This window comes from Pongo abelii, chromosome X (assembly GCF_028885655.2).
Source record: "Pongo abelii isolate AG06213 chromosome X, NHGRI_mPonAbe1-v2.0_pri, whole genome shotgun sequence".
In the NCBI taxonomy this organism is placed as follows: Eukaryota; Metazoa; Chordata; class Mammalia; order Primates; family Hominidae; genus Pongo; species Pongo abelii.
The window spans coordinates 93,191,444-93,206,941 of NC_072008.2; the positions used below are offsets into that span (position 1 = coordinate 93,191,444).

At 35.9% G+C, this 15,498-nt stretch overlaps 1 protein-coding gene across 2 annotated transcripts in view; it reads left to right on the top strand.

Moving 5' to 3' along the window:
• KLHL4 (kelch like family member 4) overlaps window positions 1-14,900 on the top strand; it is a 159,023-nt gene extending 144,123 nt beyond the window's left edge. The window contains exons 10-11 of one of the 2 annotated variants that reach the window (XM_024241144.3): window positions 9,803-9,974; window positions 14,361-14,900. In XM_024241144.3, the coding sequence (XP_024096912.1) occupies window positions 9,803-9,974; window positions 14,361-14,426 (238 nt within the window). In that variant the 3' untranslated portion in view covers window positions 14,427-14,900. Of the gene's footprint in view, window positions 1-9,802; window positions 9,975-11,506; window positions 12,671-14,360 lie in introns of those variants that run through there. The other variant, XM_002831856.6, reaches the window with a different exon arrangement.
• The last annotated feature ends 598 nt before the right edge of the window (window positions 14,901-15,498 follow it).

A 15,498-nucleotide genomic window follows, 5' to 3' on the forward strand; every position in this document is an offset into this window, starting at 1 on the left:
ACAATGATAGACTGGATTAAGAGAATGTGGCACATATACACCATGGAATACTATGCAGCAATAAAAAATGATGAGTTCATGTCCTTTGTAGGGACATGGATGCAATTGGAAATCATCATTCTCAGTAAACTATCACAAAAACAAAAAACCAAACACCGCATGTTCTCACTCATAAGTGGGAATTGAACAATGAGAACACACGGACACAGGAAGGGGAACATCACACTCTGGGGACTGTTGTGGGGTGGGGAGAGAGGGGAGGGATAGCTTTAGGAGGTATACCTAATGCTAAATGACGGGTTAATGAGTGCAGCACACCAGCATGGCACATGTATGCATATGTAACTAACCTGCACATTGTGCACATGTACCCTAAAACTTAAAGTATAGTAATAATAAAATAAAAAAAAAGAAAAGAAAACTCTGGGTGCCCCAGTGTTTGGTGCATATATATTTAGGATTGTTACATCTTTTCGTTGAATTGATTTCTTCATGATTATATTATGTCGTTACTTGTCTTTTTAAACTGTTGTTTATTTAAAGTTTGCTTGATCAGATGTAAATATAACTACTCTGGCTTGCTTTTGTTTTCCATTTAAATTGAATATTTTTTCCACCCCATTAACTTAAGTCTCCAAGTGTCTTTATCAATAAAGTGAGTTTCTTGTAAGAAGTGTATGGTTGGATCCTTTTTTTAATCCATTTTGTCAACCTATTTATTTTAATTGGCATATTTAATCCATATACAGTCATGGTTAATATCGACACATGAGGTCTTATTCCTGTCATAATATTGTTATATAGCTACTTTGTAACCTTATTTGTGTAATTGTCTTATAAGACTTTTGAGTTTTATACTTTCAGATGTTTTTATTATGGCAAGTATTGAACAAATTTTGTATTCATGTTTATAACTTCCTTGAGCATTTCTTTTAAGTTTGGTCTAGTGGTGACAGATTTTCTCAGTGTTTGCTTGTCTGCAAAAGACTTCATTTCTTCTTCATTTATGAAGCTTATTCTGGCAGTATACACAAGTCAGGGTTTACAGCTTTTTTCCTTAAGCGCCTTGAAAATAAAATCCCAGTCTCTGCTGGCTTGTAAGGCTTCTGCTGAGAAGTCCACTGTTAGTCTGATGGGGTTTCCTTTATAGGTTACTATATGCTTTTCTTTTGCTGATTTTAGGATTTTTTTCCTTCATATTGAACTTAGTCTGATGACTGTATGTCTTGGTGAGATTCTTTTTACAATGTTTCTCTGGAGTTTCTTGAGTTTCTTGTATCGAGATACCTAAATCTCTTCCTGGACTAGGGAAGTTTTCCTTAATTATTTTCTCAAATAGTTTCCCAGACTTTGGGGTTTTTTCTTCTCCCACAGGAATACCTATAATTTGTAAGTTGGGACATTTTACATAGTTCCATACTTATCAAAAGCTTAGCTCAGTTTTTAATTCTACTTTTTTTTTTGTTTTTGTCTGACTGGATAAATTAAAAAGTACTGTCTTCAAGCTCTGAGATTCTTTCTTCTGCTTGGTCTAGTCTGTCGTTGAAGATTTCATCTGTATTTTGTAATTCCTTCAATGAATTATCCTTTTCAGAAGTTGTTTTTTTCTTTTCTTAAAAAATCTATATCTCTTTGGCAAATTTATCATTCATATCCTGGATTGGTTTTCTGACTTCTTTGTATTGGTTTTCAGCTTTCTCTTGAATCCTGTTGAGATTCTTTAAAATCAATATTTTGAATTATTTATCTGAAATTTCATGTATTTCATTTTGGTTAGGAACTATTGCTAAAGAGTTAGTGCAATGCTTTAGGGTTATTATAACGCCCTGTTCTTTTATACTTCCAGAATTTTTCCATTGGTTCCTTCTCATTTGAAAAGAAAAATATCACATCTTCTTATTTGTAAATTTACTTTTATTTGGATGGGACATTTTTTTCCCTTAAGGATGTGAATATAACCTATTTTGAATAAGATATTCAAGATCAGGCTTTGAGTCTGAGTGTTTTCAGTGGCAAAGACTCTGTATGAATTTTCTTCATTATAGGTAGCCTTAGTGTGGTGATTTTCTCAAGTGCCAGTTGTCATAGCAATGTTCTAGGTGTGTGAGCAGGCTCACTGCCTCCATTGGAGCTGGGGTGGCAGAGGTCTCCATAAGCTTATCTGCATTGGTGTCAATGGATTTTGTATTGAGTTGTGCATTTTAACCTACAGGCCAGTACGTGGCACTTGAAGGAGGTAAGAGTCAGTGGTGGTGGTGGTGGTAGCAGACAGGTTTATGCTTTATATTTGCTTATCAGGAGAAGGCCTCTGGTGCTTCAGGCAGTGGGCTGGCCTGCGGAATGCCCAGTGGCCTGGGCTTTATCCTCAGCACCATGAGGAGGGTGAAGTTGGGCAGAGCTGGACCAGCTGGGGCCACCCTCAGGTATCCCAGTGGTGGACACAAGCACTAACCCTGACAGAGATGGTGGAGGAATGATGTAGGTGCTGTATAATTTCCTTGGTTATAAATAGCCTTAGTGTAGTGACTTGCTCAAATGCCAGTTGTAGTATTAATGTACAAGGCAGGTGAGGAGGCTCAGGGCCTCCTAAACAGCTGGGGTGGTGTGGGTGATGATGGTAGCAGAGGTTGCACAAAGCACATTTCCTTCCCGAGCACTGTGCACTTATGTCAGCAGTTGTAATGGGCTGTGCAGGTTGACCTCCCGGCCAGTTGAAGGCACTTGCAGGTGACAGGCAGCTGGGGTGGTGGTAGTAAGGTCTGTGCTTGATCTTTACTAACAAGGAGAAGTACTCTAATGTCCCAGGGAATGTGCTGGGTTGTGGAACTCCCAGGGGTTCTGGTCCCATGCTTTGCCTATGAGGTGTGTAATGGGGTAAAATTCTGATGGGGCTGCATCAGGCATGCCCATAATCAGACTCCCCAATAGCAGGTGCAAGTGCTAGCCCTGATGGGTGAAAAAAAGTAGTTCTCAGGCCACTAGGGCAATACTAGAAGGAGTGGAGAAACCTCTGTCATTCCAAAGAGCCAGCATAGGAAACGAGGAGTGGCTTGGGCTCCAAAATTTAGCAGGTGGCAGTGAGACCTGCCTTGCTTCCTGGGTCACCACCCTGCAGAGCTCCCTCCTGAAGCCTACTACTGGCAGCAAGCTGAAACAAATAGCTAAGTTACAAGCAGAACATCTCAGATTGCAAAACTGTCCCAGGCTGAAGACTTTCCTGGCTGGGACAAAAACTGGGGCTCCCAGATGATACCCTTCCTAGCCTGGTCTTGCAAACGGGAGGTCACCCACCTCCTGCATGCACACTTCAATCCCATACCACTCTCTCTTCTCAGTTCTGGCCATGAGGACTCCTCTCCTGTTTGAGACTAGGATCACAAATCTCAGTCTGGAGACTTGCCCAGCTAGTGACTGCTGCCCATGTGGCTTACAGATTTCAGTAGAGACTCCTATAGTTAGGATATTTATTGGCCACCTACTATTGGAGCCAGGGTCTGGAATGCGTGCAACACACTTCCGCTGCTACCCCTTCTCAAGGTCTCCCCACCGCTCCCAACATCAGATGCAGCGATTGGTAGGGTCAAGGAGCTCCCCCTTGGCCTAGATTGCCTAGCTCCCCAGTGGGAATGTGTATTGTGGAGACACTTTCTCCCGGTCTCATGCACTGGGGACTCACTCTCAATTTTCCACTGAACCCACGGCACAGGCTGCTGCCACCAAATTCATCAAAGTATCTGGAGTTTCTTTTGCTTTTATGTTAATCACCTGTGTTCCTTCTTCGATAAAAGTTTACAGTGTGAATCTCTACGCACTATTTTGCTACTTCCTCGTCAGTGAGGCATGCCAGCAAAGCCCCTAATTTGCCCTCTTAAAAAAAAAATGCCACTGTCTTCTAAGGTTTTTCTGAGAAATTTATTAGTCATCTCATTGAGAATTCCTTTTACATGACAAGTTGCTTTACTCTTCTTGCTTACAATATTGTCTCTTTATCTCTGACTTTTGACAGTTTATAATGTGTCTTGATATGGTTTTTCAGCTATTATTTTTTCAAATATTCTTTCTGTTCTTTTCTCTCTTTTTCTTCTGAGATTTTTGAAATGCATATATTTGTCCACTGGATGTTAGCCCATAAGTCCCTTAGGCTCTATTCATATTTCTTTATTCTTTTCTTTTCTTTCTTTTTTTTTTTTTTTTTTTTGAGATGGAGTCTCGCTCTGTTGCCCAGGCTGGAGTGCAGTGGCGCAATCTCAGCTTACTGCAACCTCCACCTCCCGGGTTCAAGCAATTCTCCTGCCTCAGCCTCCTGAGTAGCTGGGACTACAGGTGTGCACCACCACACCAGGCTAATTTTTGTATTTTCAGTAGAGATGGAGTTTCACCATATTGGCCAGGCTGGTCTTGAACTCCTGATCTTGTGATCCACCCGCCTCGGCCTCCCAAAGTGCTGGGATTACAGGCGTGAGCCACCGTGCCCGGCCTCATTTTTTTTATTCTTTTTGCTTTTCAAACACAATAATTTTAAATGACCTATCTTTAAGTTCACTTATTCTTACTTCTGTTTCTTGAGTCTCTCATTGAATCCCTCTACTGAATTTTTAAATTGTCATTTTATTTTTCAGCTCAAAAATTTTTACGTTTCTTTATTATAATTTTTTTAACTTATTTCCATTATTTCTGTTTTTCTCTTGGCTTTAGCATAAGACAGCTATGTTATTGTCTTGTAAGTAAGATCTTTATATTTCTACAGGAAGATTATCTGGAGACTTAATTTGTTATTTTAAAATTGACTTTGTTTTTATTTTTTTCTGTTTCTTTGTATGCCTTTTGATCTTTTGCTGAAAACTGGGTTTTTGAAAAAACATACACCTTCCCAGTCTTTGAGGACTGGCTTCATGCATTAGACCATCACACATTAGCAGGTCATGTTCTGTGCCTGGGGTCAGCTCAGCATAAAGGCTTGATGTATTCTTGGGCATTTCTAGGGATGTGTGCTTTCTGGATGTGTGTGTGCGTGTGAGTGTGTGTGTGTGTGTGTGTGCGCGCGTGTGTGTATTTGATTCCCCAAATACATGGCCCAAATTCATGGCCCAAATCATGTTTCCTTTTAGAAAAACCCAAAGAATACAGTAGACTTAAACTGTGTTTAAACAACACTGCAAGACATTTTTTTAAAAAGGACAGATTCCACAAAAATTTTAAATTGCCCAGATAATTTATTGATGCCTTCTGTAGACTACAAAAAGTCATAGACAGCACACAACTCATAAAAGTTAGGGTACAAGCCTGACTACCAGAGAATGTACACAGATATTTGAAAAATCCATAGTTGTATTCAACAAAGGTAAGTGCAGTTTTTAGTTTAAGTAATGGTACCTAGGCATTGAATTCTATTCTTATGCCTGTGGAAGTATTTATGGTTCTACACCTAAAAGCCATATATACCTATAACTTCTTTATAAAACTCTTGATAGTTGGCAAAACTAAATCATATATAACATAAACATATAATATCTGGAATTATTATATTTGGGAAAAAATGTCTTGATCAAAAGTGCTAATGAATTTGTATAAAAATAATTATGGTATCTTAAGATTTCACTGACACTTCAAACTACATTGGAGCCAGGCGCGGTGCCTCACACCTGTAACGCCAACACTCTGGGAGGCCGAGGTGGGTGGATCACTTGAGGCCAGGAGATCGAGACCAGCCTGACCAACATGACAAAACCCCATCTCTAAAAAAATACAAAAATTAGTTGGGCATTGTCGTGCATGCCTGTAATCCCAGATACTGGGGAGGCTGAGGCATGAGAATCATTTGAACCTGGGAGGCGGAGATTATGGTGAGCTGAGATCGTGCAACTGCACTCCAGCCTGGGCAACAGAATGAGACTCTGTCTTTAAAAAACAAACAAAAAACTGCATTGGAGTGTGAGACTCATGGGAGGGAGAGGTCAAGGAGAAAGACTGATATGGAAAACCCACGTTGTTTTTTACAGAAATATTAAAAGTTGCCTAAAGGATTTTATCCAAAATAACACAGAACTGTTCAAAGATACATAGTGAATAAGAAGCTGTGAAGGTTTTCTGCTATGGAAATCACATCTGACTTCACAAAAATTGTACCTGTCAAGAAGTAAATCATGTAAATATATAATCAGAGATACAAATAATTCTGTCTTATAATGGCAATTTTCTTGTAATAAGTCCTAGCAAGATAGTTTTCATTTATTATAGTCTGTGCTTTCTTGTTTCTATTGCAGTCTGGAAGCTTTTTGTTGGGGCTTTGTGGTAAAATTTGTGTTGTATTAGCTTGGCTTCCTGTATCTAAATGTATGAAACTATATAAGTTAATTTTATCACAAAAAAGTATACATCTCATAACAAAAAAATGTGGAATATACAACTATTTTAATTAAATAATCATTTTTATTCCCATTATTATAATGCCGGCATTTTCTTAGCTTTACTCTGTGAACCCTTGACATTGTGGAATTCTGTGCTAAAACTTGAAAAAAATAAATTGGGCTGCATATTTTAGCACCATAGAGTGTTCACAGTAGAACGAGCCTTATTATGGTTTAAAATGTCTACATCAATTTAAATATGTATTTACACAAACCACTAAAAATATAAACTTAATTCATATTTTCTGACATAATCTGTGGCACAGACTACAAAATTAAATATTTACATGCATATCCTATAAGTAGATGTTTAACCTCATTTTCTGACATAATTACACTCCCAAATTTACTGATTTTTAAAATTCTCGTACTCTTAAAATTTTTTTAAAAAGAGAAAAACAAGAACTTTACACATACTAAACAAATGCATAGTATAGTAGTTAAACACATCAGATTAGATGTCAGATAGATCTGAGTTCAAGCTTTAAATCTACTGTTTATTAATTATGTGACCTTGACCCAGTTACTTTACATCTCTAAATGTCAGTTTCGTCATGTGTAAAGTGGGAATAATAATAGTATCAACCGCATAGGGTACAAAATAAAATGTGGTAATGCACTTACCACATTGCTTGTCATATGTTAATTACTCAATAGGAGTGACTAAGTGAGTATAGTTGTTTCATTTTAGTATTATTGCTTTAATTCAGTATTATTTTTATTACCAACATTATCACCTTTTATTATGCTATTATTGTCATTTTCCTTGAAAAGGCATTGAGAAAATGACTAGTGCTAAAATATAATTTTCAAAAAGTTAAAATCATGGCTTTCATACAAATATAAAATGACACGTTTTATGTATGTAACAAAATATCACATGTACCCCATAAATGTGTACAAATATATATCAATATAAAAATTAAAAAATATAAAATGAACGTGTTAAACATTTTATATGATTCATAGATGAAGAAAACAATTATAAGATGTTAAAACAAGTTCAAAAGGGTATTTGAATAAAAGGTACTTAGACAACTTTGAATGCTGAAATAATTTCTCAATAGATGCAAAACTAGTTGAAATCATATAGAACAATAAAAGATAATCTTTGGGAGTCATTGTTTCTACATTGTGGAAATCAATTCTATTTCTATCAGGCAAAATGAATTTGTATTGTTATAGAAAAAAATCACAAGGAAACTCAGCTTTTTACAACTTAACTTCCACACACGCAAAGTTGTAAAATAGGCTTGTCAGTAGAAAGTCACTTAAAGGGGCTGGGCGCAGTGGCTCACACCTGTAATCCCAGCACTTTGGGAGGCGGAGGCAGGCGGATCACGAGGTCAGGAGATCGAGACCATCCTGGCTAACACGGTAAAACCCTGTCTCTACTAAAAATACAAAAAAAAATTAGCTGGGCATGGTGGTAGGCGCCTGTAGTCCCAGCTACTTGGGAGGCTGAGGCAGGAGAATGGCGTAAACCCGGGAGGCAGAGCTTGCAGTGAGCCGAGATTGCGCCACTGCACTCCAGCCTGGGCGACAGAGCGAGACTCCGTCTCAAAAAAAAAAAAAAAAAGCCACTTAAAGGTCCATCCAGCCTCTATGGAATCAGATAATCTTCATTTCCACGTCTTGAACAATTTTTCTAATGCTTTTTTTTTTTTTTGCTAAAACACTTTTGGCATACCCAATTTCTTATGATAATAATTTAAATTAAAGTTTTCTAAAACCATCACATTGGTTGGGTCAGGGATCACTATTACTATAATGTTAATGAGAAAATTGAGGCAAATAAATCAAGCAAATGATTCCTAGTTACTCTAAGTGGGAAAATAAGACCATGACTCATTCTCTTGACTTCAGGATCAATTTCATTTCCTCTAGAATATATATACTTACATTCAAAGTAAGGGAGACAGAAAAGCAAAAGAGAAACAAGGAAGAGAAGTAATGCTATTTTAAGTTGAATATGTGGTGACTACTTTTGTCTTTAATAACTGCTCCTGTGTATCTTTACAGATGATAACCACATTACCAATTAGTTTTTCTTCAAAAGATTCAACATTCCCCAAACTCCTCTTCTTAATCAAGCAGCATCCAGATAATAATAATGTTAGCCAGATTTTGAGCATTAGTTACCATGCCCATGCAGAAAAGTCTTGGGTCTTTGGATGCAAATTTATGAGGAAATCCTTCCATGAGTTTTGGTTCATGATTCATCTGTGTGTGTACCCTGACTGTCAGCTGAGTGAAGCATCAATTAACAATAGCAATTGTTTTGAAGATTTGGCTTAGCCAGAGCATGCAGCTATGGATTTTCTAGCTCTGACTTTTACCATAACATCTGAATTTAAAGTGATATGCTACATGACACTCAATGATATAGAATTTAAGTTGTCTGAGTTATTGCTGATTTCAGATAATATTTTTAAAATTGTAGACGTGAGACCGATTTCAGATGGAAGCTGAAATCAGATGATTTAGAATATCATTAAAGAGATACAAACAGTGGTTAGAGGGGGTAATACAAATATATCAGTGGAAAGTGATAAATGAAAATCTCCTTTGTAAAATCAATATATTTCATTAGGCTTTTACAAATAGGCCAATATAAAGTCAGGGAGCATTTTTGTGTATAATTTTATGAGTTTTCTTCATTGTTCACCTCTTAGATTTTAGTGTTATATATTTTTAAAAATAAGCTTCAAAGATTAGGAAAGAATTTCTAGAAAATATGTTAATTAATATTACTTACTGAATTATTTTTCATTTTGCTTACTAAAGAGGTTTGGGGATAAGGAGTTAACTTCAGATTAAAATAGAAAACAATTAACCTTGACTCCACTGAAGATAAATAAGAACTCTCAGCAGGCAAAAACACAGGATAAGTCTATGACCATTCTATCTGCAAATAGTATTAAAACCAAAGTACTACATTTCATACAGCAAAAATAGAAAGGCAATTATATTCAGGTTTACTTTAAAATATGAGTTCTCATATAAAATGGATCAGACATCTTATGTATAACTTCGGCAAATAAATAATAAAAAAAAAGCTCTTCAATCAGACTACTAAATGAGAGGAGACTTTTTTATATAATGCCAGGATCACAATATGTGAAATTTCCTCAAAGTTTATCTAAGCACTGATTAATGAAGTGCGTGGTATCTTGGATAGGGAAACTTTTTCAATAAGCTTTGAGAGACACCTAGTGGCTGAAGGTAATTTTGTCATGCACATATCCTTAATATTATCCAATCTACATTTGATATTTGTATAAAGTGTTTTTAATCCTGTGTTTCAGATAGGTATACATTTTGAGAATGTCTGTTATTTTCAACTGTAACTCTATTGGACTTTTCCTCCCAATTATCTTTCTAAATCCCTTAAGGTATGATCCAAAAAGTGATTCATGGTCAACTGTGGCACCTCTGAGTGTTCCTCGAGATGCTGTTGCTGTGTGCACCCTTGGAGACAAACTCTATGTGGTTGGAGGATATGATGGACATACTTATTTGAACACAGTTGAGTCATATGATGCACAGAGAAATGAATGGAAAGAGGTATTCAAATTAAAATATTCAAATTACTATATTTCACATTTTAAAAAGAAGATATTAAAATATATTTTTGAAATTAATTGTATTCTCTTCTCTAGGCCCTAACAAGATCTTTTAGTGAAATTTATAGTATGTGCTCTATCTATGCCTTAGAGAATTACAAGTTGATCTAGTTGATACAATATGACAGGATAGTCGATAGCAGGACCCATCAGTACTTATATAAAAGAGGACAGACCATTCTCTTGACTTCATGAGAGCATTCCCTTTAAAGAAAATAAGTGAATCCAATAAAATACTTCAGTAATAAATAAATAAAATAAAGCATTTTACCATGGCCAACTTTTTATGTATATGTTGTGACCTGAGAACCAAAGGGTAACATCCTCTTCCACAAATATCTGCCCTTTTTATTGGCTGGCACCCAGGAGGCAAGCCTTCAATCTTTACCATATAGAGACTGTGCAGACTGCAATACTCCTAAATTCTTCAGTCAGTCAATAATTTAGTAAACAATAAGAGACCAGAATTAAAACCTCTCAAAAGTGCTGCACATCTATTAGAGCTAATTTCAAGGAGAATACAAAAAATAGCATTGAAATGGCATCTTTGAGATGTTAAAGGCAAATTTGACCCTTTTGACTGCTTTGCCAGTGATAGCCCTAGATTTAGTCTAAAATATTTAATAATGCTTTGTCAATTAAATGATGAGTTAACAAAAAACATAAAGTATGATTAACTCTTTACCATCTCCATAAACAGGCAAACCTTGTATTTGGTACCTAACTTCATCTTCCCTTCTACTGACTTCATGCTACTCTGTATTCTACAGGGTACAGCTGTCTGTTGCTCTAAATAAATTGGTGTTAATATAATGACAGCTGATAATGAGATTTTAATCTCTCTTCTCCAATAATCTGATTCATTAAGACTCAGAAACCCTCAAATGCTACAATGTAGGTAGCTGCTGTTTTATCAATGCTTAGGACCAACCAGAAATCGAAGGAAAAAAAATATCATGCAAGGTGTTAGGACAAATACAATAATCAAGATGTTTGACCAGCTTATGGGATTTATTTTTCTGAAGATTGTAGACAAGTAGCTAAGAGTCCTAGATTATATTTTTGGCTGTGTCACTGTTTCATCGTGTGATCTTGAAAAGAGTGAAAGAGAACTAACAGATGGTGGGATTATAACTACTAAGTGCAAATTGTCATTCATTATTTCACTCACTCATCACAAAAACCTTGACGTGTTAGTATAATTAGGTGTAATTTTTCAAGTGAGAATATTATCAGAGAGATGAAATTTACTTAAGATCACTTGATCCTCAAACTCAGGTTTTTACCATTCTAAAGGCTGTGTTTTTTCCAACACACTACACTGTTATCTAGGCTGCAGTTTATCTCATCTTTAGACAAGCTGATGTTAGACCAAAATAAGTAAGGACTTCTTCAACTATATTGAATATAATATTTTATATTATGCTGAAATCGGAGTTCCAACAGTGTTTTGTTTCTTGTTTTGTGTTTTAGGAAGTTCCTGTTAACATTGGAAGAGCTGGTGCATGTGTTGTAGTGGTGAAGCTACCCTAAAGCTATCTATCTTTATCAAATGGAATGAAACTGGATAATTTCAAGAAACTGAGTAGGACACAGGGAGAAAGAAATACATGTTCTTTTTCCTGCAATTAATAATCAGACTGGAAAATTGTTGTATCATTTTAATTTGTAGTTACAATTGCTTTCATTTGTGAAGCCAAAACGTTTTAAAACATGAATTACATATGAATTATTAAGTATATGTGCTTTTGCAGCTGATAATATAAAAGGAAATCCCATAGTCTAGATATAGCCCCATTACTACAAAATGCTAAAATATTTAATGAAAATTGATGATGGCAACAGTGTGCGGGTTATAAAAGCATTAATACATTTCAAGGTAAGAGCCTTAGAAGTTAAAAACATTTTCAGTTTTTTTTTTTAAATACTCTTATTATCTAGAACATAGAAATATAAAAGGTAACATCTGAAGCTTAAAATAGTCTGATTTTTAGTAAGCCATTATTCTCCTATTCAAATAATATCCCAAAGAGCTAAACAATTCCTTACATTTACCAAGAGGAAAGCTTTTACTGTGTTGAAGCTAAAAAAAATAATGGCTCTTTGACAAAACTTGTTATGTTGATCACGGTATGTCAAAATTTTTACAGGTTTGCTCATCTGCCAGAGCACACATATAAATTTGATATTTCTTAACATATTGTCTTGTTAGATTTGTTACCAGCAAAGTATTATTGTAATTTCATATACACAGCCTATACAATGAAATAATGAATATTTATCATATTGATACAAACTGTGACCTCAGCTTCAGAGTGTCAGGGCCTCACTTGTATAGAATGTAATGTTCTCCTCAAACATTTATGTTAACTCTATAAACAAATATCGTTAAGTTAAACAAGTTTTCAAAAACAAAACAATTGTTAAAGTACATTAAAATTGAGGATGTTACTCAGTGTTAACACATGGGAACACGAAAATATTCAATAAGCCTGGTCAATTCTATAGTTATCTTTTTTGTACCAACACATGCTTTTCTGTTACTGTTATATTATCCAGTAGAAAATGTTAGGATATGTGTGCTGTACAAAAAAAAAAAAAAAAGACTTTTTAAGTTTTAAAAAGCAAAAATGGCTAGTTGAATAGTATTTTATGTGTAATTCTTGCATTTATTCCATTTAATTATACAACTAAGATGAAATATAGAAAAACCCTTTGTGGAAGTAACTTTCCAAGTAAATGCACAATTTTAGAATTTCTACAAATAAGTTCTTTTAAACAGTCTCTTTATTGTGGATTGTGAAATCAAAATCTGGAGAAATGCTTGTAAAATATACTACTAGCTTTTAAGTTTTAAGAAAGAACAACGTAAGTTGTACAAAGATATTTGTACTTTGACAAATTGAATTTAAATAAACTTTATTTCCTCTCGCTATAGTGTGGCTTTAGAATATATCAAGTACAACCTGAATGGACTTTTGATTTTACATTTCCTATATCACTAAAATACTTAAACACAAAAATAGAATTCCACTCCTTTATTTCTTCTTACACCTGCCATTTTCTCTAATTCTAAAGAGAGAGCTATAGATTTCTGCAGTTCTAGAGGTGAAGATAGAGACATAGAGAGGCTGTGAAACACATATACAGCCCTGTTAGGTCTTTTGAATTCACACCTTATTAAAATCAGTGTAGAAGTAGAGTTACCTAAACCTTTATCGCCAATGCACAGCTTGGCCTGTTAAGTTAAATGTGGGTGTCAACCAATGGAAAAGATCAAAGGACCTTTTGCAGCCTAGCTTGCCAATCCTCTAGTAACAACGAGGTGCTACCAAATGGCAGACTGTGTCTAGAGTCATGCATGGACAAGAGGAAAGAGAAAGTTGAATACTCTCGTCTCAATGGCATAGCTGGACTTGATCAAGTATTGACCCGTAGAAGAGACATGTATGTTTCCCAGGGCTACCCCTTCATAGCTGCATTTAAAAATGGTGTTCAGGCCACTGTGGCTGCTGTGGTTTGAATATTTTTTTCCCTCGAAAACTCATGTTGAAACTTAACTCCTAATGTAGCAGTATTGAGAGGCAGGGCCCTTACGAGGTGATTGGGCCATGAGGCCTGTGCCCTCCCGAATGGATTAATCCATTCATGGATTAATGGATTATTATAAGAGTGGAGGGCTGGTGACTTTATATGAAAAGGAAGGAAGAGTGACCTAAGCTAGCATGCTCAGGGTGCACCGTATGTCCCCTGGTCATGTGATGCTATGTGTTACCTTGGGACTTACCTGACAGTTCTTACCAACAAAAAGGCCATCCCAGATATGGCCTCTCAACCTCAGACTTCTCAGCCTGCCTAACTGTAAGAAATTAATTCTTTTTCTTTATAAATTACCCAGGTTCTGTTTTAAGCCTCAGAAAATGAACTAAGACAATGCCCTAGATGAGCTGCCAAAATCTGAGCAGATGTGAGCCATCAGAATAGAGACCTGCAGAGGCCCAGGGCACTCAAACATAACTGTGCTTGTCTCAGTCAAACTTAATTGGCAAAAGGAGGAGTAAGAGCGGGCCCTTTCTGACATGCTTTAGCAGAGATAACCTATCAGGGCTAGTTTAAACAAATATGTATAGGAAAGATGTTATTTATATATTCTTTCAAGAGTGTAAGGGCTCACACATTTACTATACTCAGATCTGAAAGACAATGTTGCTTCTTGATTTTTTTCTGTAATCACTATGACCATGTTCAGGATTCCCTACTCTGCAACTCTCAGCATGCATCATGATGATTCTCTAACACTGTCTGTCACCTTCCTGTATTTCCACAGGGCATGCAAGAACTTCTACAAAACTTCTATACCACACAGAAGCTGAAGGAGACTCTGGGGCACTAAATTCAGATCCTTTCTCCACACAACAATGCCATTTATCAATCTGACTCAGGTGTGGCTGTTGCCCCTTTTTGGTATGGAGGGAACACTGAAAGACAGTTTCCTTCTGGAGTTCCAAATACAATATAGAAAAAAACCTCTGTGACTCTGGATTTCATTTTAAGTTCTCTAACAAGACTCCTACCTTGAGATCTTAGTCTAGGTAAAGAAAAAAAAAAAGACCATGAAACACATATGTCCTCAACTGTCATCATTCTATGTTTACTTTCTCCCAATCACATTACCTGTGGTAGAAGAGATTTTTCAGTTGCTATTTCTCTTCGTAGTGAATTTTCTTTACATCCTGTCCACACTGCTGGAGACACTAAGTCCCAACTTAAAAGATGGAAGGAGCATCTCCCCTCTTGTCTGTGGAAGATATCACAGGCACTACCTAATTTGCAAGCATGGATCTCCATATTTCAAAGGAAAGTTTTTAAAATGTTTTTAAAATTTCAAATATCTCACTGCAGTGAATTACGGGTAAGGTGACAATATGTTTAATTAGCTTGATTTAATCATCCCACACTGTATGCATATACCAAAATATCATTTTGTACACCATAAATATATATAATTATGATTTATGAATTTTAGTAATATTAATAAAAGTGTTAAAGCTTTTTCTCTCTTAACAATGCTTGCTTTTTAAGATTATGGCCTGCTACAGACTAGGAAAAAGTCCTGCTCATGGTGCTAAATGTTTAATATTGACACTCTCTATTTTTTTCTGTCATAGTCCTAATCACCTCCCTTAACACACACACACAGAAACACACACACACACACACACACACACACAGCACATGTAAACAATGACTGAAATGGGTACATACAGCTGAATATGGAGAAGGTATAAATGGGTAAAAATTAAAAAATAAAAGCACATTAGTATTTTTCAGATATTAGCCCCTTGACATAAACATCTATTAAAGATCTGCTGTGTTTAGGACCCTAGTGATATAAACTAATTAAAACTAAGTTTATGAAATTTGTACCAAATCCAAGCCTATAAAATTTGGATTATATTTTAAGT